Consider the following 26,367-nt stretch of genomic DNA (forward strand, 5'->3'; position numbering starts at 1 on the left):
AAAAAGCCTGCATTCCAAACCAGCTTGTGATATTGTTCTGGTCACCTACCTCTAACAAAGAATAATTCTCCAAGGTATTTCAGTTTTACAGAGATTTTGTTCTGCTCCCACCATAAACAGATAGAATTAATGATGATGAAAAGGAGCACACCCAGCTAAGAGCAGAAATTGTGTGCAGAATTCACTTTGTCCTTTTTAATATTTAAATTTATACTCCTGCAGGGCCAGGAGTTTCCTATAAACTAATTCCAGATTAAGAGACAGCTTATACTTGCCTTCTCCAAAAAAAGAAAAGAAATTAACTTAATTGCTATCAAAAGCAGAGGAAATCTACAATCCATCCTCCACTAAGTCTTCCTTGCTACCCTGGAATCCACTGCTATCACTGGCATTATCTTACTTCAGAGGAACGGAAGCAAATCAGAAAACTAAATACAAAGGCAGTTTTAGAAATACTGTGCTTCTCAAAGGAGAAAATTTAAATTTCCATCAGCATAGACATTCATAAAATACAAAAATATACAATAATATTAGATTATTGTTAAAAAAAATCCTTCTCCCACATATCAATTTTAAGATTTGCCCAGATAATGTCCTTCTGGTAATGTTATTTCATTTCCAGTTCTATTTTCTTGGCAGTCACTCTACATTTAATTTCAAGTATTAGCTATCATGTAATGTAAATTCAGCTGTCTTTAAGAGTATATTTTAATTTAGGGTGGTACTCATCTCTCTCTTAAAGAAAGTTAATTTTATTATCATTATATATTATGGATGACCATTAAGAGTGAGGTAGAAATGTGCAGCTTTTCCATAGGGATAAATACAGATACTTACAGCCTTTCAAGTTGTTTCAGGTCCTGAAAAGCTCCACGTTCTATCACACTGATCTGATTTTCTTCCAAGTGTCTGCAATTCCAGAAATACCAGTTAATTTTAACAAAACAGAAAAGCATCCCCACTTCTCTTCAAACATTATCAAAATGCTTTTCACCCAAGTATCAATACCAGTTTTAATTGCAGATTATTAAAATAATCAGGGCAGAGGAGCACTGTTTCTCTTGGTCACTAACAGGAAATTGATTCCAAATTTTCCTCCTGACCTCCACATTTGGTAAATACTTTTGTTCCTAAACCTCTGTAACCACATTTTGCTCAGAAAGGTGCTGGTCTGGAAGCTGGTGCTTACATCCCTGGGACATTCCTCATCTTTCTGGGATATTTGTGTGCCATAATGGGGATAACTGATTTCCACAGCCCACAACAGGAACCCACTCCATGGCAATGTGGGTTTTTGTCCAGACTCTGCCCTGCACTGATTTCAGGCTTGCTCTGGAGCAAATCCTCTGGAAGTGCTCCCAAGGGGTTCCACCCTCAGGAACAGCAGCTGTGACCCAACCCTACAGCCCCACTGTGCAAAAACTGTGCAAAACCACCTGGGACAGGTCCAGCCTTCCACTGGGGCTGATCCTGCTTTTCTCTCCACCTGACACCAACACTGGGACAAGTGACAAGCAAAGGAGATTGATTTCTCTCTGATTTGCAGTGTGCAGGGGATGGCTGCCATTCAGAAATGCCAAAATTTCTGCCACAGCAGAAATGCTCTTGACAGGTGGAGTGGAAGCCAAGGAGGAGAGATTGCAACAGTCCCATCTGAGGTGACCTTGTCCCTCCCTGCTTCTGTGAGAGCACTGAACACCTCTGAACATTCTGTGTAAACACCTCTGAACAGTCTGGGCCCAGGGAAAACCACAATTCCTTCCTGTTCAATTCAGTCCCCTGAGGATGCTCAGAGCTTTGGACTGGACAGGAGCTGAGGGCACAGACAGCAAGAGAGGATGGCACAGGTAACACCAAGGAGATGAAAACATAAAACTACAAAACTCCAGCATGTGAACAACAGAGTCGTGCTGCTTAAAGGACAGGGAGGAAAACTGCATGAGGAAAAGGGGAAAGGATGAAGCTGGAGGGGATGAAAGGAGAAGGTTTTCTCCTTTCCATCCATTTTGAGTGTGTGGTGTTTGCTTGAGACTGGAGGGGTTTTTTTCTGCTGTACAGGGCTGTGAGTTTCCAGGTGACTTGGCTCCTAGTCCTTATTCTGATGTGTGCAAACAGAATTATGGTACCTTTCTAGGAACATTGGGACAGGCTGCAGATTTCTGTATTCCCACTGTACCCCCCAGCAAACAGTGCAGGGAGGAAAAAAAAGGAAAAATAGGGGTTTAGTGCCAGAATTATGAAGAGATCATAAGAGAAACCAAAGAAAAGTTAAGGAAAATCTGAAGGATGCTTTATTCCAGTGACTTCTGTGGCAGACACCACACTACTCAAAGCCTGAGCAAATGAATTACATAGATCTGGAATGAGCACAGGACAAAGGCACCAAAAAAGCTCTAAAGATTGCAATTGTACATTTTGGTTATTCCTGAAGGCATAAAAGACTGCAGCAGCATTAAGCAGTGTCTGACACTATGAAAACCCAACCAAACTGAAACAACTACTGTCATTAATATAGTACAGAACATGTATTTTAATAGACTCTCAAAATGGTATTGACAGCTGGGATGGGAGCCAAGGAAATCTAAACAATTCCTCTGCTAGAGATGAGAGAAACACCACAAGAACAAAAAGTCTTCCCACAGATATGAGGTGTTTCCTTAGTATTTGACAATTTGTTCATAAGTGTTAAGGTAGCAGGAGCAAAGACTCACCTTTCCCTCAGCAGGACTTAAATATTACTTTAATTATTACTAAAGAACTCTAACAGTTCTTTAGTTCCAGCTTTAGGGTTTTGTTTTAGAAGATACTCAGAGGAAAAAATTTCATCATTAACTCAGTAGTGCTGTTTGAGGTTCATTTAGAGAATCCAGGAATGACAAAGTCTGCAGCCTGATGTTCAAGACCTATCTACAGGTATGGTTAGCTCTTGACAGATACTGAGCTCATGAGACAGCACAAGCTGAAATCTTTGTATTCATGACTGTATACTAGACCAAAAAACCTCACCAGTCTTGTTGTGTTCAAGTTCTACAGCTATTCTTGATCAGCTTCTGCTTAGTACTATGCAAAATGCTGTTAATGGGGCTGTACCTCACAGTGGCCAAAATCTGAAAGTCCCATTTGCCAGTGTCTCAATAGAAGAGATTTCTGCATGAGTGATTGCAAAGCAGACCAAAATCTTTAGCACATGACTTATTCAAAGCTAGTAAGCAACTCAAAAGCAACTACAGTCACTTTAGTATAGAACTAAAATTTACTATTTCACATGACAAACTGTTCAGGTTGCCTGGTTTAAAAGAATACCAACAACTGAATAATGTACCAAAATTACTGGAATCTGATCCCTGGAATTCAGGAATTCTAAGTACCAGCACCCTAAAATAGTCTCACAAAAACCAGACAAGTTTTGTGTTGTACTCACAAGACACGAAGATTCTTCAGCCCCGTGAAGTCTGTCTTTGTGATTCTTGTGATGTTATTTTTTTCTAGATCCCTGCAGAGGAAAAAGAAAGCAGCATTCAGATACCATACCTGACACCCAAAATCCCATCAGCAGAAAGTATCTGCAGCACCGGAGCACCCAAATCTGCTCAGGCTGTACAAACAAACACTAAAAGCATCAAAATCTCAAATAGCAAGTTCTCAATCCCGATGCATTTTGCTGCCTCCTCCTCCTTTAAGTTGTTCTTGCAGATGAAATTTCCCCTAAAAATGGGTTTCTCCCATTTTCAGTTCTAGTGTCAGTGCTCAGTATATGTTTCTTTCCCCGAGACTATAATTCTTTAAGAAGCTGTGTATATCCAAGACCCAATTAATACAAAACAGCTGAAACAAGTGCACAGGGCCCCAAAATTATTATCCTAAAGCCAAGTGAGTCCAACCTGCTGCAGAAACTTTGGCCACACAGAGCCTAAAAGAGGACAACTTAGCTCAGTGACTCTTTGTGTGCTCCTACCCAGCTGACTGGGACACTCCCTGGTGCCACAAGACCTGGTTTGCCATTTTCTCTCCTCTAGACCTGCCTTTGCCAAGAACCCCTCAAGTCCTGCCAGTTGAGCATGTCCTGTTACTTGGCTGTAGATATTCCATGGGTTTCAGTCCTGCCCACACTGACCTAGTGCTATCCAACAGGGACAAGACAAACAGCTGGTCTTCCTTTCTGGTCTTCATGCCATCAAAAATATGGCACGTAGACACAAAATGTATAATATGTTTGGCATAACTTTTTTGAACATTTGACATCAATCTTTCTATGAGTCTAAGACACAAGCAAGACCTTAACTGGGTTGGAGCAGTATGTAATGCACTAGAGCACAGAAATAAGTGTTGAAGAATATTGGAATCTACTTCTAATGGTTATTGACAGACATCAAAATAATACTAATAAAATGCTTAAGTCATAAAATGGATTATAAACAGATTTCACAAACTATAGGCCTTAGTTCATGTCTCTTAGCACGAGACATTTCTATAATTCAACAGTCTCCTGTCAGGAAAGTAAGGAAAAAGATAAGGAAATGAGGGGGAAAAAGTCCCTGTGTTTTAGCTCTATGATCAAGACAGCCTGTACCCCTACTTGAATTTGTCAGCTGTATTTTAAAAGGCTCACTGAAGAAAAGAAACCACCAAGCCTGTACAGACACTTTCACTGCCTGGACCAGCCATTCTCTTGCATTTGTCTTCATCCTCTCAATTGACTCATGCTTTTCCCCAAGAATACCTTGGAATCACTGCCTGCATCTTTCAGATTTTCCAGCCTAATTTCCTCTTCTGTTCTCAGTTCAGTTCTTCTACCCTGGTGCATCATTAACTACTCACTGGTGTGCCAGTGAGCTGATTGCAAGGATCGCTGGAAAGAATTACGTCTGGAGTAAGCAGTGCGTAAATAGCTGGTGTTTGAGTTGCACGTTGTTCCCCATCTGCTTTTCATGGCATTCCATCACAAGCTTTCCCTTTATCTCAGAGAAGCTCCAGCAAAACACAGCATTCAGCTGCTTGGAATCCCCCAAGGCAGAGAGGAGCCAGCCAAGGGACATGGAGCAACACGGTGTCCATGGCCCTGTTTTTGTGTATTTTGGTAAGACTTGATCCCAGCACAGCTTTACTTGGCCTCAATGCAGGCAGAACCATCACTCCTGCCATGCACACAGCAACCTCCCCACCACACCCAGCCTGAGACAGCAGTCCCACACACCAGCACAATTCCCCAGGAACACTCAGCATTCTCCCCCTGGTGAAATCTGCAGCCCTCTGCTCTGAAAGATTTCAACATTCCTTGATCCACACATATCTCGAGATCGCTTTTTCCTCTGCTCCTGCAGATTGGCACAGTCTATCCTGTATACACAATATCAATCATCCTATTAATCACTTACAGAGTTTAGTGTCTAAGTGAAAGGTTTCCATTTCTGTTATTCCAATTACTTGCACCATGCCCTAACCTTAAGAGAAACATTCCTCATGAAGTTCACTCTGCTCAAACCATAACTGCAGCCTCTGTCTGTTTTAAAAAACAGTGTTTACCTTCTGAACATTTGCTTTTTCCAGCATGCTCTGCCTCAAGGCTTATCTGCCATTTGAAGAAAAACAGACTGAAACTGTGATGAACTATGTAAAATTTCCTCCTCCTGTTCACAGTAGGTCTAACACTGCTGCAAAGCAGCAGATTGCCACAGGTTACCCCATTAGTCAATTAAACTTTGTGACTCTGAAGTTACTGAACTAATGCAGACATTAGTGGTTTACAGCTGGTATTTGTGGGCAACATAATATTTTATGTTTCCTTTATAAAGTTTGGCAGCTGATTATGGGCTCGCTAGTGGGTTTCAACTACAAAGAGCTAAACCTTAACGTGTAATCTTGGTTGGCTTTCAAACACATCAGTGTTCAAAAGGACTCTTGGAACCAAACAGATTTCTTGGAAAAGAAATCATCTGGGTCTAAGATATGAAGAAAATAATACCAGGCAGGCAAATTTATTTATATTTCACTTCAACACTTATCTATGGCCAGATGAAATAATTCTACGTAATATTCTTATTATGCAGAATTCCTGCATTTTGTGTCGTATGTGGGGCCAAGAAGATCTTGAATCCTACTCAACACATCTCTCCCACAGCACCAGCTACTACTCTTGGTTATTTCACATTCAAATAAGATAGTCTAATCAATTAACAACATCTAAAAAAACTTGATTAAGGAATACAGGTCTCTTCTGGAGTGTTACCAGCAAAGCTGATTATCACTCCATTAAAAAGAAATCAGAAATGACATCTATACCAGCTTTGGTAAAGCTCTTGACATTAGGTCTGCCTTGTCAATTTATTAATTTATTTTAGCATAATTTGTAGAATAAAGCATGCTAAGAACAGTGCAGCTACAGTGGTAGCTTTAAGAAAACAGACGTGGAAGGAATTATTTCAGTGAGACTAGAAACATGAATTGGACTAGAATGGTACAAGACATCATGAAAGTGAGTTCAGATGAGCTATTAAGGGAGCTTTACTCATAAACATGTCCTGCTATGTTCTAATAACAATTTAATTCAACACATATTTTGTAGATGCTGAAGACTGAGTCACACAACATACACACTTATTACAAACAGGGATGCTTGGAGCAACTGGAGCAAATCCTGCTTCATTGCAATAATTCCTCTGAATTGCTTCATCCTTCATTCTTCTCCAAAGACAATCAGTGAATTTAAGACAGACTTTTCAAAGTCTTAAAGCACTAGCATTCCCAGGAGTGCACAGATTTCCTCTGCTACATTACTTAAATTTCAGTTGATAATTACTCTGCTCAGCCACTCAACTCTTCCAAAACATCCGGATGCTGCCTCAGCCCCCATCCTCTTCCTTGGACTGGACGAAGTTGCTGCCTGCAGAAGTAAATCCACTTGTCTCCTCACACTTTGTGCCTCAGCCTTCCAGGCTCCCCAGCCTTGGCAGTCGCAGCCGCTCATCCCGGACAGCCTGGAGCCTCCTCCCGTCCCTGGTGCACAGAGTCAGGGCTGATCTGACACCCCATCACCCCACAAGGAGCAGAGCAGCTCTTACAGAAGAGCCAATAACAACAGCAATCAGATGCTGAAGTCTTGCACAATCTTCAGCTCAGTAACTCTGTAGGTGTGTAGAGATAAAATACCTTGTACAACATTCAAATCCTTTTATATACAAGGATGAGAAATCCAAAGCAACACTGCCAGACTACAGCAAGTTCCTATTGTAGTCAGATGTTAATCTGCTACCATCTGAACCCTCTCTCTATTATAATATCCAAGATATTTGGATAATAAAGTTTGGGCTCTCATCGTAGTGGTGAGTCTTAAACATACCCAGGTCAATCCCTGACTTAATTCCTCAACATCTTCAAGATCATGGGTTTGGGGTCCTTTAATCATTTCAGAGCTCTGGTTGCCCAGTTGTGCTTCCCAGGCACAGAGAAGCCAAATTGCTGAGTCTTTCTAAAGCACAAACCAGTTCTCTCCCTACAGCTCTGCAATGGTTTGGTTCTGCAGCCTCTGATACACGGGCACACAAAACAAACTCACTCTGATGTTCTCTCTGCAAATGCTGTGCTTGCTTTAAGACAAGGCTCTATTCTGTGCTTTAAAAAAATACAACAGTATTTCTTTCTGATCTGAAAAACTACCAGACTTCAGGCCCAATGCTGTTACCTTTTGGTCAGAAAAGAAATTGCCTAAATTTAGTTCCCTTTCTAGAAGGAACACAGTTGTTGCACTTGGTTAAAGCCATTTATTATCAATAACTGCTCAAAAAGAATAAATTTGCCTCTATTTCAGAGACTTCTCAGGTGCCCATCTGGCAAATAGTGACATTCGTAACAATAAAACTGAAGATCCTTGATGCCCAATAATTTCATGGCAGTAGCTGATTTAGCATTTCAGTGACAAGCACAAGTCCTAGATGGGCAATATTTTGAAAAATATTTATTATCTAATTAATATTATTTGTCTTTAACCTAAGACAATATTAGACAAAATGAAAACCCATGGAAAACAAAAATAACCTGCCATCTAAGGAGAAGGAGCACCAGACTTTATTGCAGTCCTCAGATATTTCTTCATTTACATCAATAAAGAATTCAATAAGGGCAGTAGGGAAACTGTATTTAAGGAAAAATGAACTGCCATACACTTCAAAAACCAGCTCTTACCCAAGTTAAACAGCACTAGGATTCTTTCCTGTCCAGCTGCTTCCTAAGTAAGGTAAATGTTCATTTCTAGTCACAGAACCTCAAACACAAAGCTGAGTTTCTGTTCCTGCTACGTTTTCAAAGTGGTTACCACGCACCAGTTCAAAGTAGGGACAAACAAATCAGCCCAGAACCCAACACTCTGAAAGGAATCTGGATTCAACCAACACCCCACACACCATCTACAGGGAAGATGAATTTCTCTTCACCTCATTTTTTTTGTATTTTTCAAGAAGGAATGCATAAAATTTGTGTGTCTCAGAACAAAGTTAGGAATTAATAAAAACCTTTCTTGTTCTCCCTAAAAACAGGTCAGGATCCAACCCACCATCTAGAATTCCCATCCAAACAAACCTCACCTGGGACACAATTCATGCAACTTCCAAATGTTCACGAAGAACAGAAGAAAAATAATTTCCCAAGAAACACAAGAGCACCTGTTTTGAAGTGACAGCACACATCCTGTGCTAGGATTAATCTGTACCACATTCCAAAGGGTTTATTTTAAATGGCAAATGAACACTGAAAACACAGGAGCCAAAAATCCAAGTGATAATGAATTAATCCAGATTCCTGGATCTAAGGAGTTGCTGATGTTTTTCATTAGCCCAATTCCTCCAAGTAACTCAAGCAGCCCTCACTCCTGAGAAACAAAGGTTTTTTTCTGTGCCACTGCATTGCTGAAGGCCTTGGTCAGCCCAAAGCATCCCGAGTGGCAGCTGAGTCAGCCCCTGCAAGTTTTTCTGTGCTTTGTTTTCCCCATCCCCAGTCACCAGCCCAGCCAAGAGCACCTGAGCTGAACAAACCTGCATTTTCCACAGCAATGCATTTTTCACCCTTGACCTGGCTATCTCGTGCACTCCAGAAACTTAAAGCCATGAGGAAAACCTTGATTTTTAGGAAAGCTAAAAGCTGGAGGAAAAGCTGGAGGTTGAGTAAAGCCTCCCTTCTTTAGGAGTGCTTTAGCTCTTGGTTTGGGATCATGCTAAAACCAGGACCAGGAAAGGGACAAAAATGCACTCCCATGTGTGAATGCACCCACAGAGCAGATTCTGGCTGCCCTTTCCAGTCCTCACACACCCAGTGTCTGTTTTATTATTTTAACCATTTTCCAGGATTTCTGCTGTGCAGCTAATTTTCTTTAATGGGTATGAACTGCCACCAGCCTCTCAACCTTAAATGACCATAATTCCCAACAGAAAGCACTTGGCAATTCTCTCTTTTGCCTTCAATCCAAGAACTTCAAAGTTCCTGTGATAAACTACTCAATTATAACACCATCCCAAAGCCCTCTGGCAGCACAATCTGCATATCTTCAGATTGAACATATTTTCATCTCCAGTTTTGCAATGCAGGAAATGAATTCCTGGGACTGGGTTTTATGAAATACACAAATTCCACTAGTTTCCAAATCACATGGGCAAGTATGAACATCACTTCTAAGGAAAGACAAAAACTTCAAAATCATATTCAGCTGAGGTAAATCCATTTTTTAAAAAATAGTACATTTCATCTCTATAAGACTTGTTTTTTTTTTTCTTCTAATCAGCTGACTTTGCAAAGGAGCATGAGAATTTATTTTTATTTCTACTGAGCTCTAGAAAGACTGGCACACTCTGAACCTTTCACATCATTTAGTTCAATAGAAGAAAAATATTGAAAGCCCTCCACCTGAGAGGGAATAAACAAACCCATGCAAGCAGCCCAGGTGGGGCAGGGCATGAGCAGCAAGGTGCTTTGCAGCAAACTCTCCTGGAGCCCCACTGTGCCCCAAAACTCCAGCAGTGGCCCTTGGAGCAGCAAAGGCCACCCCAACCACAGACAGAGGGGTTGAGAATTTGGAATAATTCACTGCTGTGTGTCCTGTGGGTTTTTGACAGCCCATCTAAAATCCTGGGTCAGTGCAGGCTCTCAGGACAGGAAAGAGACTCTCAGGAATCTCTCTGGTGACGTTTGAGCAGAGGCTGAGACACCTGGGTTTGTTGAATTAAATTAAAGAGGGGGAGATCCTACTGCAAACTATAACCAGCAGCTTGGAGACTGCAAACCCCCTTCCCTGATCTGCACAGGTGGAGAAACATTAGGAGAGAAAAAAACAAGCCCTGCTACAGCCACCAGCGCTTCCCAAATATTCTGCACAGTTTCAGCAACAAGAACTGCACAGATCCACACAGCAACACTGGGATCCAGCAATGTGGGATACACCTTGTACAAGAGTAACAACCAACCCACTACTCAACATTTCTGAATTTCTGCTGTAGCTGTTGGATACCTCGTGTGTGACCCTGGATAGTTTCAGTCCTCAGGAAAATTTAAATAGCAATTAAACAGCCACACAAGAGTTGGAGTGTGCAAATCCCATGCTGCAGTCCATTGTAGGTTTGTAACACACCTACACGGCAGCTTTTAATTCAAAAAAGATTGGGTGCTCTGTTCTGATTAGAGAAGGCTTTCAGGTATGAGTCAGACTGTTTTCTTTCTGTCTGAACAATGAGAAAAACGGACTTTGGAGGTTAAGTGCCCTAATTTTGTGAATAAGCTGTCCATTCTTACACCCATGACAACAGTGCTTGGTTAATAACACACATTAAGTGTCCAAATGATCTGGAACTGCTTGCAGACAACACACTTCTGCCCTCATCCTTATAAAAATAAGAAAAAAAATATTTGGCAAACTACAAATGTTAAGAAATATCCAGGAGAAAAAAAAAACCCTTCACTTTTTGCAACTTGTGCAGTTGAATTCCAGGCTGAATTCCCCACAGCCGACCGCAGTGGAAGTCACACCAAGGCCCACAGAAAGCAGCATAATGGATTGAGTAATTCAAGTATTCTGCTTCTTCCAAGGAAATACATGTTTGTCTCAGCCTGCAGGAATTCCTGTCTGATAATTAGAGTGTACAGGTTTCATTACCCACATAAAGGAATGGTTATGCTGACAGCATAATGTTTAACAGTGCATTTTACACTCCTGTGTCCTTCACCTCTGTCCCCAGAGCCTGAACTGGCTCTTGATGTGCTCCAGATCTGCTCTGGCAGTGTCACCTGTGCCCTGCTGAAAGACAGAGACACTGCAGGAGGAATGAGAGGGGTGAGGCTGTCCTGGCCCTTCACTGGGTGCCAGGGCACACCTGGGCTGAAGAGGCACCTGGAGATGGAGCTCCAGCACAGGAGGGAGAGGACAAACACACTCAGGGGTGCAGGAACACTGCCCAAACCTCCAGTGATGGTCTGAGCAAAGTCAGAGCTCATCTGGAGCTCAAGCTGGCAAGGGTCACCAAGAAAAGCTCCCAGCAGTGCATCAGCTGTAAAATAATTCACAGAATGGCTGGGTTGGAAGAGACCTCCAAGATCATCGAGTCCAGCCCATGCCCTAACACCTCAACTAAAATAATAAAATAAGAAACAAGGTGTGATGGCTCAGTGACAGACTGAGGTGCTCAGAGCCTTCCCCAGCACAGCCTCCCATGTTCTGGTGGCCAAGGAGGAGAGAAGAGCCAGGAGGGGCAGGGGATCAAGTCAAACATCCCTTGAGAGCTCCTGGCCAAGGCTGCAGGGAGACAGGACACAGCTGCTAGGGCAGAGACCAGGCTGGTACAGCCCAGCCTTGCCTGACACCTCCAACACTGGCAAAGCTCACCTCTGCCTTGGAAAGGTTAAAAAGCACAAAATGGCAAAGGACAGGCTGCTCAGCAGCAGCCCCAGTTTGGTACTGGAAAAGTCACTGAAAATACTACAGGAGGCAATTTCTGCTTGTCCAGACCCAAACAGACATTTTGTGTCTGAATTCCATGTTCTGGATGGAATGTTCTGAATTCTATGTGAATTCCATGTTCTGGATGGAATGTTCTGAATTCTATGTGAATTCCATGTTCTGGATGCAATGTTCTGAATTCTATGTGAATTCCATGTTCTGCTTTGAGCAGAGCCTGAGCCAGGAGACCTCATGAAATCCCTTCCGACCTTAGTGATTGCATGAGTCTGCATTTTCTGCAGAGGAAAAGGTAAAACAAGTATTTGTTGTCTTTTGTTTCAGGGTGAGTTCAGGGAATGGCAGAAAACTTTAAATATGAAGCATAAAAAATAGAAAATGCTTTAAAATACAGCTGCCACAGAAACATGGTTTAATATGAAGACGGGGTGTGCACATCATAAAGAGCAGCAAGTACAGTTCTGTGCCACATTAGCTCAAGCATCATTTTAATTCATACTAAAAATTAAACCCCAAGGTTAACAACTGCACACACAAAAGGTCACTTCTTCACTTCTTTTCAATTCTTGATCTTGTTTAGCCATTCCTACTAAACTCCTCCAACTGCAGCTCCTCTTCCCTGTCCAGCAGGACCAGCTGGTAGCAGGGATTTCAGGTGGCCAGCCCAGCCCAGGGCTGCTCCAAAGCTCAGGCAGAAATCAGAGCAGCTCAAGCATTCTCTGGGCCATATTTTCACTCATTCACCACATGAACAACCCCATCAGGATATCAACAGAGATGTGCTTCAGTGTTTGACACTTCTGGACTCATCTGGGCAAAAAGCATTGCTGCAAACTTCAGCAAAACACACTTTGCTTTAATTTTGTGTTTCACTTAATCGTGCTGTGTGACTGAATGGGTCACAGTGAAGAAACTGCAGTGTTTGGGTGTTTTCCACTAATGCAGACAAACTGATATTTCAGACTTGCAATATTTCACACCTGCTCCTCACTGCTGTAAATCCTTGATAACTTGGAAAGACATCCCACGAACAAACAAATTATTTTAGTGAAGCCTGGCATGAAAATCAAGCCCTGATTTCATCACCCTGCTCACTTTCAGACATGCACAGACTAGAAACCCTTCCCAGATCTTTTCCTGGAAAGGTAAGAGAGATCTCTGTTTATGTTTGGGGTTTTTCTTTTTGTTGCTGTTCAGGGCTTTGGGTTTTTTAATGTGAAAAGCATCCAGTTTCACCAACTCTATTCATTGCTAGCACCAGCACACTGAGTGTAACATGTCTGCAGAGGCCACTGAGGAGCAGAGGAAGCCAAAATGTTGCAATAAAATGTGTAGGACAGTTTTAATATGTAAAATGAATTTTGAAGGAAGGGTTGTATTGACTTGATGTTAGCAACCAGATGTTGCAACCAGTTTACAAGCAATTTTCTTCACTCTTGAGTGGATTCCCACCTTCCTTGTCCCCCCATCCTCATCCCACTTTTGGTTTTTTGCATGCTGCAGTAAAGCTGAATTGATTTCACAGTGTTTGCTAAACGAACACAAAACTCAAGTTTTCCTAAAGCCTTTGCACAGAAATCTGATGTTTCAAGTTACTGAAACTCCTTGTGCTTATAAAACCACTTTGTACTGACCCTGCTGCATCCATGAGGGCTATGGAAGAACCAGCTTGGAAATTATCTATTCTATAAAATGAAGTTAATATTAACTGGGATTAACTGGGAACAATCCATTTTCATCTTCTAAAAAAACTTCCTAAGCCATTAGCTAAAAACTTTCCAGAGAGGGAAAAAATGAAAATAAAACCACAACCAATGCTAAACTAACCCCCAAAAAATCCATAAAACCCTTCTGACTGCTCCTTATCTTCTGCTGCCTTTTCACATGTTATCTATTAAAACTCAAAGCTCCAAAGGATCATTGGGCTGTTTCCTACACTTTCACATTCTTATCTGGGAAATTTATATCCAGATGTGTGTTTTCATCTCTCTCAAGAGCCAGCCTTTCCCTTAGGGCCTTATTTCTCAGTATCTATTTCCACTTCTGGAAAACAAGTTCTCTTTGCTCAAGAATTTCCCTTCCATCATTTTTATTTTTCCACCTCTTTTTTCTGGTCTCCAGCAAACCTCCCTGCTGCCTTTACCTAGGCCTTTCTGAAACGCACAATTGCCTCACAGTGAGCTCTCCCTTGTGCCCAGCTGTGCTCTCCAAACCCCAGCTCCAACCAGCTCCACCACTTCAGGAGGATGAGACTGCCAGGGCCTCTTCTCACCACTGCACAACAATTTCACACAAGCTTGTGACCCAGAGGCTCCCACATTGCTCAGTGCTGCTGTAACCACTCCTGCCCACCCCAAAGAAAGGTGTTTCATCCAGGTTTGGCCAAAATCAGCATTTCAAAAAAACCTTCCTAATATAATGCCTCCCCAGTCTAAACAAAACCATCACACAGACCAAAGACAAAACTGGAGAAAATCCCTAATTTAAGTTCCCACTAAAGTCCAGGCAAAACGTGCTCCAGGACAAACAGGAAGGCACAAGACACAAACTGGACTCACCATCCCCTTGCTGGAATTTCTCAGAGTCAGATTTAAACAACACAACTGCTTTAATTAAACATTGCTGTCTCCATAGCTGTGGACAAGCAGTGCATCCATATGCAGGATTACTTTAATGGGCTGGATGTCCTCTGGTCACATCTGCTATGTGAACTTTTCATGCTACACACTCTGTCCTAAACCAGAGAGAATGGGCAAACTGCTGTTTGCTGTTTCCTTATTGGGAGAGCAGAAAAAATCATTAATGTAAAGTTAAATTATATTCTTACATGGGGAATGGGTAACAATGCAGGATTTCTTTGTCCTTTCACCTTGAATAAGACAGCACATCCCAAGGAATGCAATATAAAATTCTAAGGAAGAGTCTTCCATTATTGGATAAGCCTTTTGTAATCTTTAAAGGAAAAGTGAAGTTAGGAATTGGAATGTTTTCTATTTTGGGACAAATTATTTGTGGAGAAAATTTTTCCAAGTAAAGTCAAATTTTTTCATTAGTTTGGTATCTTGTAACATATGACCCTGCTAACACCAAAACCCCTCTTAGGCAGACAGACAACCAAGTACTACTTCAACTTAAAAAGCTGCCAAAATATTTGAAGTGCTCAATATTGCCCAGTGCACACCCAGAGAAAATGGCAGAGATGACAATTCAATAGGACAGTTTTGCTAAACTGCCTTAAAATATTTGGTTTTACTCTGAGCTGAGAAAGTGAGGAAGGCTCACAACTCATGGTATCCTTTGAAACTTTCAGGATTATTTATTAGGTACAGCAGAAATAGCTCACAGTCTATTAACACTTGTATTCTGCACCAGTTAATTATCACACTCTTACCTGCCACAGCAGAAAAAGACCAAGAGAAAAAGCCCAAGGATTCAGGAATAGTCCCCTAACAATTAGCATGCACCTTGCTTCTGCTATCAGAATGTTATATCCCTAATAGTTAAATGCTTATCTTTTAACACATTTCACAAGAAAGTTGATTTCCAGACTCTATTCTGTGCCTCTCTCCCCACAGTGAAATAGCCAACCTTGACAGAACCCAGCTCTTGAATAAAGCTTGGAGACACACATTAAAAGCTGCATTTGATTGTGCTGTGATTTTGGAGATCAGAACCTCAGCTCCACTAATATGAAATTTATTACCATTTCTGTTACCATGCCTAGGAGCACCCTTACAACAGCTCAAGATTCCTTCACACTGTGCAAACAAAGATTTCCCAAGGGATTTTCTGCAAAGCAAAAAGAGCAAAGGGAAGAAACAGAACTGGTGAGTACAGCAGGCACTGCCCTCAATGCAACACAGCCTAACTTGCACTCTGTATTTTCAACTGATAGAATTAAAATTACAGTCAATTTTAAGTTTTGTAAAACAAACTGTTGGCTTTGGTTTTTTTTTTTTTTGTTGATATTTTTGGGGGTTTCTTTGGGTTGTTGGTTTTGTTGTTGTTGTTGGTTTTTTTGTTTGTTTGGGGGTTTTGTTGTTTTTGGGGGGGTTTTGTTTGGTTTTATTGGTGGGGGTGGTTTTTTTTTTGTTGTTGTTTTGTTTGGTTTTTTTTTTAAACAAGGTCTGTTCCTCTCAAGAAACAGCATCAGAATGGAATGAAAAAAAGAATTAATCTATCAGAAATGGAGTTCAGCACCATCCTCGGCCCACATTTTCTGCAAGACCCTCGACAGGCTGTTAAAAATGGGTTACTGACCCCCAAACCATTGACCTCCAGAGCAGCCTGTCCTCCCCTTCCACGGAGCCCTGGCTGAACCAGAATCACCAATCTGGGCCTCTCTAAAAGCAAAGGTGCAGAGAAAACATCCTGAGAAACTGCAGGAGCTCCTGTGGCCTGTGCTGTGGGCGACTGCAGGGATGCAGAGACAGCACAGTGCCACCACTGTGTCCCCACACCACTAAAGAGGGGCAGTTAATTCCCAAATACAGCATTAATTCCAATAATTCCAAAATACAACATTAATTCCAATAATTCCCAAATACAACAATAATTCCAATAATTCCCAAATACAACATTAATTCCAATTAATGCCCAAATACAACATGAATACAAATTAATTCCTAAATATAACATTAATTCCAATTAATTCCCAAATATAACATTAATTCCAATTAATTCCCAAATCCAACACTGCTGCCCCAAACCACACTGACCAGGGCAGCCAGTGAGGCACCACCAGGGACAAATATCTATATATTATAGAGATATTATAATATAATTTATATAATCTACTATATATTTTTGTCCTCAGTGCTGCTGCACTCCAGCAGCATTTACAGGTGTTTGAGAGTTCTGTCAGTGCCCTGCTGCTAATTCCACCAGGCTGATCCCTCTCCAGGCAGCTGAAGCAGGAATAAAGGCAGGCACAGCATCCCACAGGACTCTCCTGAGGAGTCCCTTGGACAGAAAGTAAAGAATCATTTCTGCAACTGTTGAGGAAAACAGGTAAAAATGAACTGCTGAGAACATCAACTCTATAATCAACTTAGAAGAAAATTTCAGATAGATTTTGAAGGCTGGTCAATGGAAAGTCAAGACAAGATCAGTTTTAAAACTGAGTTTTCTGCCTCATTTTAACCATACTCATGTTTACTGTAAATGCTCCCTTCACCAGTGACAGCAAAGGAAATTTGAAGCAATGGCTACAGTCTCATTTCTACCTGAGAGACAAAATTAGGGTCTTAGAAAAAGAAGTAGATCACAAATAGAAAGGTAAAAATCTAATTAAAAGCTCCAGAAATCTATCAATCATAAGATTAAAATCATCTATTGCAGCCATCAAACAGATGGTGTAAAAGCAAAACACAAAAATTTATTCTGACAGAGACAACTGACAGACCAGATTCAGTTGCAGGGGGAAAAAAAAAAGCTGAAAATAACTGGCAGAGGTAAGAATCAATCTCTTAAATTCTCTTTTCTGTGGAGATGGCCTTCAACTCCATCTCAAATTTACTGAGTAGAGAGCACAGACCTGCTCCCCTATCCTTGATGTGTTTAATGCCATTAGACAAACTGTCAGTTGCTTACAAGGCCATTTGCTGATGGGGAAGAAGCAGTTCTTGCTATTGACAAGATCCATTCAAGATCTTAAATGATGATATGTCTGACTAGAAAACACTGAAAGCAGACTTGGAAATAAAGCATTACAGATCTCTGGAGAAAAGACTTGAAAAATACTGAAAACAGAGCCTGGGCCATATTGCAACCCAAACATGACTGGAACCCAGCCTTTTCTTAACCTAAATGTGATTTACACAACAAACAAAAAAGTAGAATTGATATTGCTTTGATATTGGCAAATTGTTGGTGAACATAAGAGGGATGGGAGTCACCAGAGCAGCATAGATCAAAATCCATACTGGGTCATGCCAAAGCAATGAGAATAAAGAATCCACACTGGGTCATGCTAAAGCAATGAGAATAAAGAATCCACACTGGGTCATGCCAAAGCAATGAGAATAAAGAATCCACACTGTGTCATGCCAAAGCAATGAGAATAAAGAATCAATGAGAACTTCTGGAAGCTCCCTGTGACCCCAGAGCAGAAAGGAGCCAAGGACAGGAGACATTTCCACCAGCCTGACCCTCAGACCTCACAAGAGGACAGGGCATAAAACTGTTATAAACTATTATAAAACTATATATAAAACTATGATGACATTTTCTGAACACCACTGCCCCATCTACAGCCCTCTAACAGGATGGACAGACAGACAATGCCCTGAAGGAACCTCTGCCCCACCTCCCTTGCAGTCAGCCCTTCTCCATCATGTTGCCAACACCATTCTTCTTGGAAGAGCTTTGCCCTTTGAGGTTCACTTTGGCTTTGCTCCCCAAACTTATGTTCCTTCCTCACCCAAAGTGAGAAACTTCTGCGTCTCCTCCTCCCTGTTTTGTCCTGCAGGATGGACAATAAGCCCAAGAGGAAAAGAGAAGCCCTTCAGAGAGCTGTGGGACCCCAAGATGTGTGAGGGGATTCCCACAGCTGCTCCACACTGTGGAATCCAGCAACACAAACTTCACCAAGGGTTTGGGGAAAATCATGCTTCAAGTCATTTGGGCTGTTAGCTCCTGGGAGGGAACACATCCTGATTCACAAACTCACTTCTTTACATGAAATCACTGAAATTACTCACTGAATATCCTGATTAGAGCCAAGTTCTTTGTCCCTATATCGTTATCCCCAAACATCTTGTGAGATTTCTGTGAGACAATCATTTTTCTCTGCTCTGTGGAGGTTGAGGAATAGCCTAAATACTCTTAAAAACACAGACAACAAATGCAGTCAATGTCCATGCAGGAAAAGCTACTTTTGTTTCAAACATGGCTGGAAATGTTTGTACCCTGGCAGTGACATGGCAAAAGATGACAGGTAGTTCTCACTGTAAAGGTCAAATGACAGTGTAAAACACAAGGAGTTTTATACAACTACAGTGCCAATAAAAGAGTGTCAGGATTTACTTTTTTTATTGGCCTCACATCCCCACAGGTAAGCTGCACCTGTATTTTTGGCTACATGCTTCCCCAAACCCATGCAGTGCACAAATTCCAGGGATATAAAAACAATACCATCATCTGCATTTCAGGACTTCCTAAAAGACAACAGCTGCTCTTCAGAGGGACAATTTTCCTTTGGCCTAATTCCTTTGCATGAATCAATACCCAGCTGTAAAAGTAAGAATATGAATAAAAGTAAATAGTTTCAGAGAAGCTCATTAAAAAGTCCTGCAGGAAGTAGCCTGGTCTCTTTCATCTCAAAATCTAATCCAAATTTGTGCAAATAAATACAGGCAACATGACAATGGCCACTGCTTGCTTCTGCAGCTACCAATTTACAACAGCTAATTCCATCCTCCTTCCTGCTCCCATCACTTCAAAACCATGTCACAAATTTAATAGCACCAGGCTGATCCTACCCAGGTTTGTGCCAACATGCACTCAAGCACTGCTAGTCAGAGTTACATTAGGAAAAGGGAATTATCCCCATAAAATCAGCGAATTCAGTGGAGTTTTCCCAGGATCAGTCCCTCCAAGAGCAAGTTTTCCAAGCTAAAGCCATGTACATCCACTTACTGACACATGACCTAGGGAAAAAAATATCTGAGAAATGCTCCATGCAAGGTTTTGGAGACAATTACTACAAACAAATGAGTGGTAATCCCCAGTGGGAAGAACTCTAGAAAAGCAGAATGTCATTGTAAGAGTCACATAATTATATTTGCATGTGTTGAACATCTCCTTCTGCAGGAATATGGAAGCATTCAAGACAGGAGCTTAGATTTAATTTGGAGACAGAATTGAGGAAGTTGAAGACTTATTACAAGCCAGAGCAGCTTCAGCAGCTCCATGCACCTAGGCCAAAACCACCATAATAATATATTTGTGTAACAGAAACCCCAGACCACATGAAAACTCAGGAGTAAGCAGATGACTAAGCTTCTAAATTGCACCTAAATGTGGACACACTCAATTTAGCTGCTCAGACAAAGCACAGAACAGATTAGTCCTGCAAGCTTTATCAATTTAGCAAGGTAAAGAATCCTTCAAATGAAAGGCAAAACAAAGCAATGACTAACACGGGAGAGCTATCAATTAAACAAGAGCCTAAGCCACCAAACAAACTCATCAAGAACTCAAACATGGTTCAATTCCCCAAATAAGCTTTTATACATATGCAATGTGCTGCTAACAGACAGGGAGATAAGCAGACATGAATGGGAGGATTTCACAAAGGCTCATGCTTCACATTCAAACTGGAGGCAGACACTGACCCAGAGGACTCCTGAGCACTTGCCCAGTATCACTGGGTCCTTTCAGAGCCCAAAAACTCAACTCAGCTATCAGGCTTTGATCTGCTCCCTGCATTTATGCATCATCTCAAACTGAACGTGGCTATCAGCTTTACTAAGTGTTATAAAGAGCCACATGTATAATAATTACATATATAGAACACATTCCACTGAAGGAAATTATATCAATAATCACATCTGAGAAGTGAAGCACCACTAAGGAAACCCTGATTATGAGAGTTTGATGGAGCAATCCTAAGGAACATTTCAGAAAGGTAAAATATTTGGGATTCTCATGGATGTGTTTACATATCCCTAAATTTTCTTTCTTTTTTTGGTCAAATGTCTTATCAGTTGCCCAGCTAAAATATAAGAATCACTGTGCCCACTCTAGGAGTTGTCTAATAAATTACCAGTTTTTCTCCAAAACACAAAAACCCTGTCCACTTCTATTTTTGGTGAGGTGCTAAGCTGCTCCCAAGTGTGGGAGGGATCAGTGAATACTAACAACAACCACAAGGGCAGCTCTGCCACCCTGCTCAAGGAGCCCTGTGCAGCACCACATTCTGCAACTTGAGGAAATATTGTAAATATGGAAGATGATGCCTATCCTGAGCATTCCTTCTCCAGAAAAAGCAGGATTGGAAGTTGCTCCTGGAAGTGACAAGGATTTGTTTCACCACTTATTTTCTCCAGACTGAGTAATTTCACTGTGCAGCAGGACAGTTTTCACCTCTTTTTAGTTCTTCCTGAGAGGTGAGCCAAAGCTTCCATCTCAGCCACACAATTAGAAGGCTATCATAGAATGTAATCACAAGGTAAAAACTGCAGCACAAACCTAACACTGCTTGCTATATTTGCAAAGTTGCTATTAAAGATCAGTCTGTGTAAAAATTAAAAACAGAAGTATGGGATTGTTTTATAACTCTGTTTCTGTGATCACTGTTAATCTGTGGATTTCCTTCAAGGTAGAAATCACAGGTACAAAACCTACAGACCTTCAAAGTGTTCAGGAAAAAAAAAAAAAAGAAATCAAGTATGCATCTCATTTCTCATGAAGAATCAGTAATCAAAGCTAGTTCATTTAATAGAACTTCTCAATAAGAAATTCTTTTCCCCTTAAAGATATTTCCCATTGTTTCCTTAATGTCATATTTTCAGTTTTCCTGGGTTTCATATTAACACAAATTTGAATAATATTTAACTTGGCTCCATTAGCCCAAACAATCTGTAACATTTGTCCAAACATAACTCTAAAAGCTCTGTGGCAAAATATTTTAAGTGGTGCCATTAGATCTTTTACTAATTAAAGCAAAAAGTTTCCGACTTGAACAGGTACATGGAATTTTTAGCTCAGGAGAATGCAGAGAGAAATAAATGCCTTTCCAGAGCATAACAGTTTAAAAAGGCACTTCGTGTGTGGCCATCAAGAAACTTGCTAAAATTATTTTCTCAACATATAAACATTTCCCCGAGATTAAAAATATTTTTGTGATTTCAGATATGATCAATTTGGTCTTATTTACATGCTAAACATACGAGTAAGAAGATTACACATCAACCCACTGTTATGTCATAAATAGTTACAGGTTGCTGTGGACCACAGGGCAGATACTCTGATATATCCTGTGGCTGACTGATGTTTCACCCATGAGCAGAATTTACACTCAGAGTCTTTTTCTCTCTGCTGCTTACATCAGAAAGCCCAAGCTGGTGCAATTAGTAGGAATCTAGATTTGAAGAAACTGATACAAGCTTTAAAGCAGTTGTAATGAAGATGTTGATGAACTCTACAAAAGCAGTGAGAGGCTCACAATGGACTGACAGAAATGAAAACTGAAAACAGTATTTAAAATACAGATTAAAGTGTTACCACATTACCTTCTGTATCCTATTTCCACAAGGTTTCAGCCACTGAATAATCCAACAATACGCTATTTATATATGTAAAAAAACCCCAAACAAACCCTCCAACACAGCTACATTTCACATTTATCAGTGGTGGTATCTCTGAGGTTAAATGTTCAAACTGAATATTGTGAAATCGCTACTATTGTTCTTTTCACAGCCATTAATCTAAAATTTAAATCTGTAAATAACACCAAAAAGAACAAGACCAAGACAATGATTATGCTCTCCTTCATTCTTTTTAACACTTAACCTGCCAAGACCAAGAGCCTTCTTCTTCTGGCTCAGCTTCCTACAGCAGGCAGGGGAAGTTCACATCTCCGATGTTCATTCTCACAAATGAAACCCAGTAACAACATGAATTCAGCCCCCCTGAAACTCCAGCTACAACAAATTACCATTTATGAAATGGCTCTCAGGTGGCCAACTAACCTTGTGCTTGTGAATCACTTCAACCTGCAATTTCAAAGTTTCATTCTAGCCTTTAACTCTTTAAGCCATTCACACGCCTCACCAGCGAAGCACACAAACCACCCATGTTATCACACATTCTTGGCATGCTCCCCTGGTACTGGCTTCTTGTGGGGTTTGTTGTTCCAGATTTGGGGGTTTTTGGCTCTCAAATGCCAGGTTGCTACCCACCAATTTTAGAGGACACAGTTTCAGGCACAGAAGTTAAGGTTTCTCTAGCACTGACATCTGAAAGCTATTGCTCACACAGCTGAGGTTAAAGGAGGGCTGATACGGCCACAAAACATTAAAGGTTGTAGAATAGTGTAGTGAGAAAGCTGCATATTGCTATCATTTAAGAGCTCTCAGCACTATAAAATGCATTTAGAAACAGCCAAGCATTCTATAAAATTTCATTCTGGGACAGAACTTAGCCTTTAGGAGTGCTCTTTGCACACAAACTTTGTTTGCTTAGTAACCTCATCCAGCTTTCTTCCTCGGAGGAAAAACTGCCTGAGAATTTGAAGTTTCCCCAAGTCTATGACCCAGAAGGAAATAAAACAGGAAGTCAGGCCATACAATCTACAGCATTTGCTTACAAGTTCAAAAACATTTTAAGTCAGGGGCTAACCCACAGGAGGTGCAGCCGAGTGCGCTCTCCTGGGGTCACCGGGAGCGCAGCGCGCTGCGGAGCCCGGCCGGGCTCTGATTACCATGGGACATGGCCCTTTAACAGTGCCCTCTGGATGTGGCCCTGTAACATTCCCCCCATAGACATGTCCCTTGAATACCCCTCTCCCTGGACATGTCCCCTTAACATTCCCCCCTGGAATGAACGTGCGTGTCCCTTTAACATCCCCCCATAGACATGTCCCTTTAACATCCCTCCCTGGACTCGTCCCTTTAACATTCCCCCCCATAGACATGTCCCTTGAATACCCCTCTCCCTGGACATGTCCCCTTAACATTCCCCCTGGAATGAACGTGTGTGTCCCTTCAACATTCACCCCCGGATGTGTCCCTTTAACATGCCCCCCATAGAAATGTCTCTTTAACATTCCCCCCATACACATGTCCCTTTAACACCCCTCCCTGGACTTGTCCCTTTAACATTCCCCCCATAGAAATGTCCCTTTAACACTCCCCCCCCATAGAAATGTCTCTTTAACATCCCTCCCTGGACTTGTCCCTTTAACATCCCCCCCATACACATGTTCCTTTAACATCCCTCCCTGGACTTGTCCCTTTAATATCCCCCCTGAATGCGTCCCTTTAACATTACCCCCATGGACGCGTCCCTCTAACACCCCTCCCCTGGACGCGTCCCTTTAACATTCTCCCCTGGACCTGTCTCTTTAACATTAATGAACGTGTCCCTCTAACATTCTCCCTGGACGTGTCCCTCTAACCTTTCCCCCATGAACATGTCCTTTTAACATCTCTCCCTAGATGTGTCCCTCTAACATCCCTCCCTGGACGTGTCCCTCCAACACCCCCCCCGGAATGAACGTGTCCCTTTAACACCCCTGCCTGGACGTGACCCTTGAACATTCCCCTTCATGGACATGTCCCTTGAACATGCCCCCCTGGACTGTCCCTCTGACATTCCCCCCGCCATGGACATGTCCCTCTAACATTCCCCCCTGGATGTGTCCCTCTAACACCCCTCCATGGACATGTGTCCCTTAAGCACCCCTCCATGGACGTGTCCCTCTAACACCCCTCCCTGGATGTGTCCCTCTAACACCCCTCCATGGCCGTGTCCCTCTAACATTCCCCCCTGGATGTGTCCCTCTAACATGTTCCCCCCGGCCGTGTCCCTGTCTCGCACCGGGCACTCTCTGAGCTGTGCCATCTGTTATGCATTAAGGCACGTCAGAGACGCCGTCCCCTGCACCGAGCGAGTGCCAGAACTCTATCAGAGAACTCGACTTTGCTTTCAGCTTTCTCCCTAGGAACTCACTGAGCGAGTAAAAACAGTCAGCTAAAAAAACTCCCGAGAACTTTCAGTACGGGGGATTCGCTACGAACACATTCATTATTCTCCGTGCTCCCCACAGCGTTACGTTGCTATCATAAACCCTGAGGCAGATTAAAAATTGAATACCCCGCTTCCCCGCAGCAGCTTAAAACAGAAATTAGAGGCTGTTTAATGTGACTTCTCCGTCTGAATTAGTTTATGGAAGCAGCCGGTTTTCCATGGTGATGAAATCACCATGCTGAGAAAGTAAGGAGAAACTGCTACCAGCCGCCAGGTGAAAACATCCAGGTTTCTAATTGCATATTAAATTGGTGTTTGCACTGACAGCGATTACAGCCGGGAGCACTCCAGGTACAGCTCCGAACTCCATTTCAAGCAAGTCACTGCAAAACCCGATCAGGCGGCAGCTGAAAGTTCCCGAGAAACTCTGAACCCGATCGTTTGTACAAAGGCACAGCGGCAGGAGCGCTGCAAGTCCCGAAAAGCTCCTCCCCTTCCCTCCTGAAAACATTAATCCGTGTTGGATTGCTGAAACTCCTGTTACCGAGTGCTCTGCACTGATAGGCAGGTGTTGGGAAACTCGTCCCAGGTGTTGCTACAAGTGCTCGAGAAGCCCTTAACGGTTTTTACTTACAGTCTCTCCGCGTTCCTGGGAATATCCCTCGGCACAGTTTTGAGTCCCAGTCCATGACAATCCACGTTGGAAGCAATACACGTACACTTATGCGGGCATCCTCCAACAGGCATCCAACTCACGGAGCTCCAAAAGCTCAGGATCGTTCCAAGGCACAGAAACGCACTTCTCCCACCAGACAACATGGTTCTCGATGGCTTCAGTGGGTATAAAAGTGAGCGAGAGCAGCCGGCCCCTAAAGATGAAATGCCTCTAAGAAAAAAGGGAAAAGAAAACAAGAGGCTCTTAGTACAGCCCAAGGGAACCCACCACTGCCATCATCGCCGGAGCACCAGCAAAGCTTCAAAGGCGCCCGAGAAGGTCACGTTAGGTGGAAGAAGGTGGGGAATTGCCTTTCGGGCTCAGGTTTCTTTCTGTTATCTACGAACGGTACCAGAAGGCAGATAGTTTAACAGAGCTCGAGCCAGATGCGTCTTCAGATGAAAGAGAACCCGGGAGCGGAGGCAAACACACACAAAACATCCATCAGGAGCGGCGGCAACCTCCAAAACAGCCTCCTCCGCTCTGCACCGCCCCACCTGGGCCGGGCAGGTAACCCGCGGAGGGGACGGCCGGGGCTTCGCAGCGACCCCTCCGCCGCGGGCCCGCCCCCGCCGCGGGCTGTGTCGGGGCCGTGCGGGGCTGTGCTGAGCCGTGCGGGGCTGTGCTGTGGCTGTGCTGTATCTGTGCTGTATCTGTGCCGTGCTGGTCTGTGCCGAGCCGTGCCGGAGCAGCGCTGCCGCCGCTGCCGAGCGCGGAGCGGGGATGGAGCGGGGCGCGCCCCCCCCGCCGCGCCATTGGCCGCCGCGCCTGACGTCACCGCCCGCCCGGCCCGGGCCCGCCGGCCGCGAGTTCGGGACCCGCGGGGACCGGGACGGGGATCGGGACAGGGACCGGCAAAGGGGCCGGGACAGCGCCGAGCGGGGCTGGCCGGGCACAGCGCGGAGGGCACCCGGCGGCGCCTCGCAGCCCCTTCTTCCCTTCCCTGCCCGGCGCCGCGGCGGGGGGACGCGGCTCCCGGAGCGGGGACCAGCCCCCCCCGGCCCCGGTTCGGGTTTCGGGAAGGAATGTG

General features: G+C 42.9%; 1 protein-coding gene across 3 annotated transcripts in view; it reads right to left on the reverse strand.

Annotated features, from left to right (window-relative positions):
- The window catches only part of SLIT3 (slit guidance ligand 3), a 494,867-nt gene extending 468,849 nt beyond the window's left edge, over positions 1-26,018 (reverse strand). The window contains exons 1-4 of one of the 3 annotated variants that reach the window (XM_077186384.1): positions 25,690-26,018; positions 25,257-25,508; positions 3,422-3,493; positions 838-909 (exon numbers count right to left, since the gene is read on the reverse strand). In XM_077186384.1, coding sequence (XP_077042499.1) covers positions 838-909; positions 3,422-3,493; positions 25,257-25,441 — 329 coding nt within the window. In that variant the 5' untranslated portion in view covers positions 25,442-25,508; positions 25,690-26,018. Of the gene's footprint in view, positions 1-837; positions 910-3,421; positions 3,494-25,256 lie in introns of all 3 variants that reach the window. The other 2 variants (XM_054642751.2, XM_077186385.1) reach the window with 2 other exon arrangements.
- Positions 26,019-26,367: the final 349 nt, after the last annotated feature.

The sequence above is a fragment of the Agelaius phoeniceus genome, chromosome 15 (genome assembly GCF_051311805.1).
Source record: "Agelaius phoeniceus isolate bAgePho1 chromosome 15, bAgePho1.hap1, whole genome shotgun sequence".
Classification (NCBI taxonomy): domain Eukaryota; kingdom Metazoa; phylum Chordata; class Aves; order Passeriformes; family Icteridae; genus Agelaius; species Agelaius phoeniceus.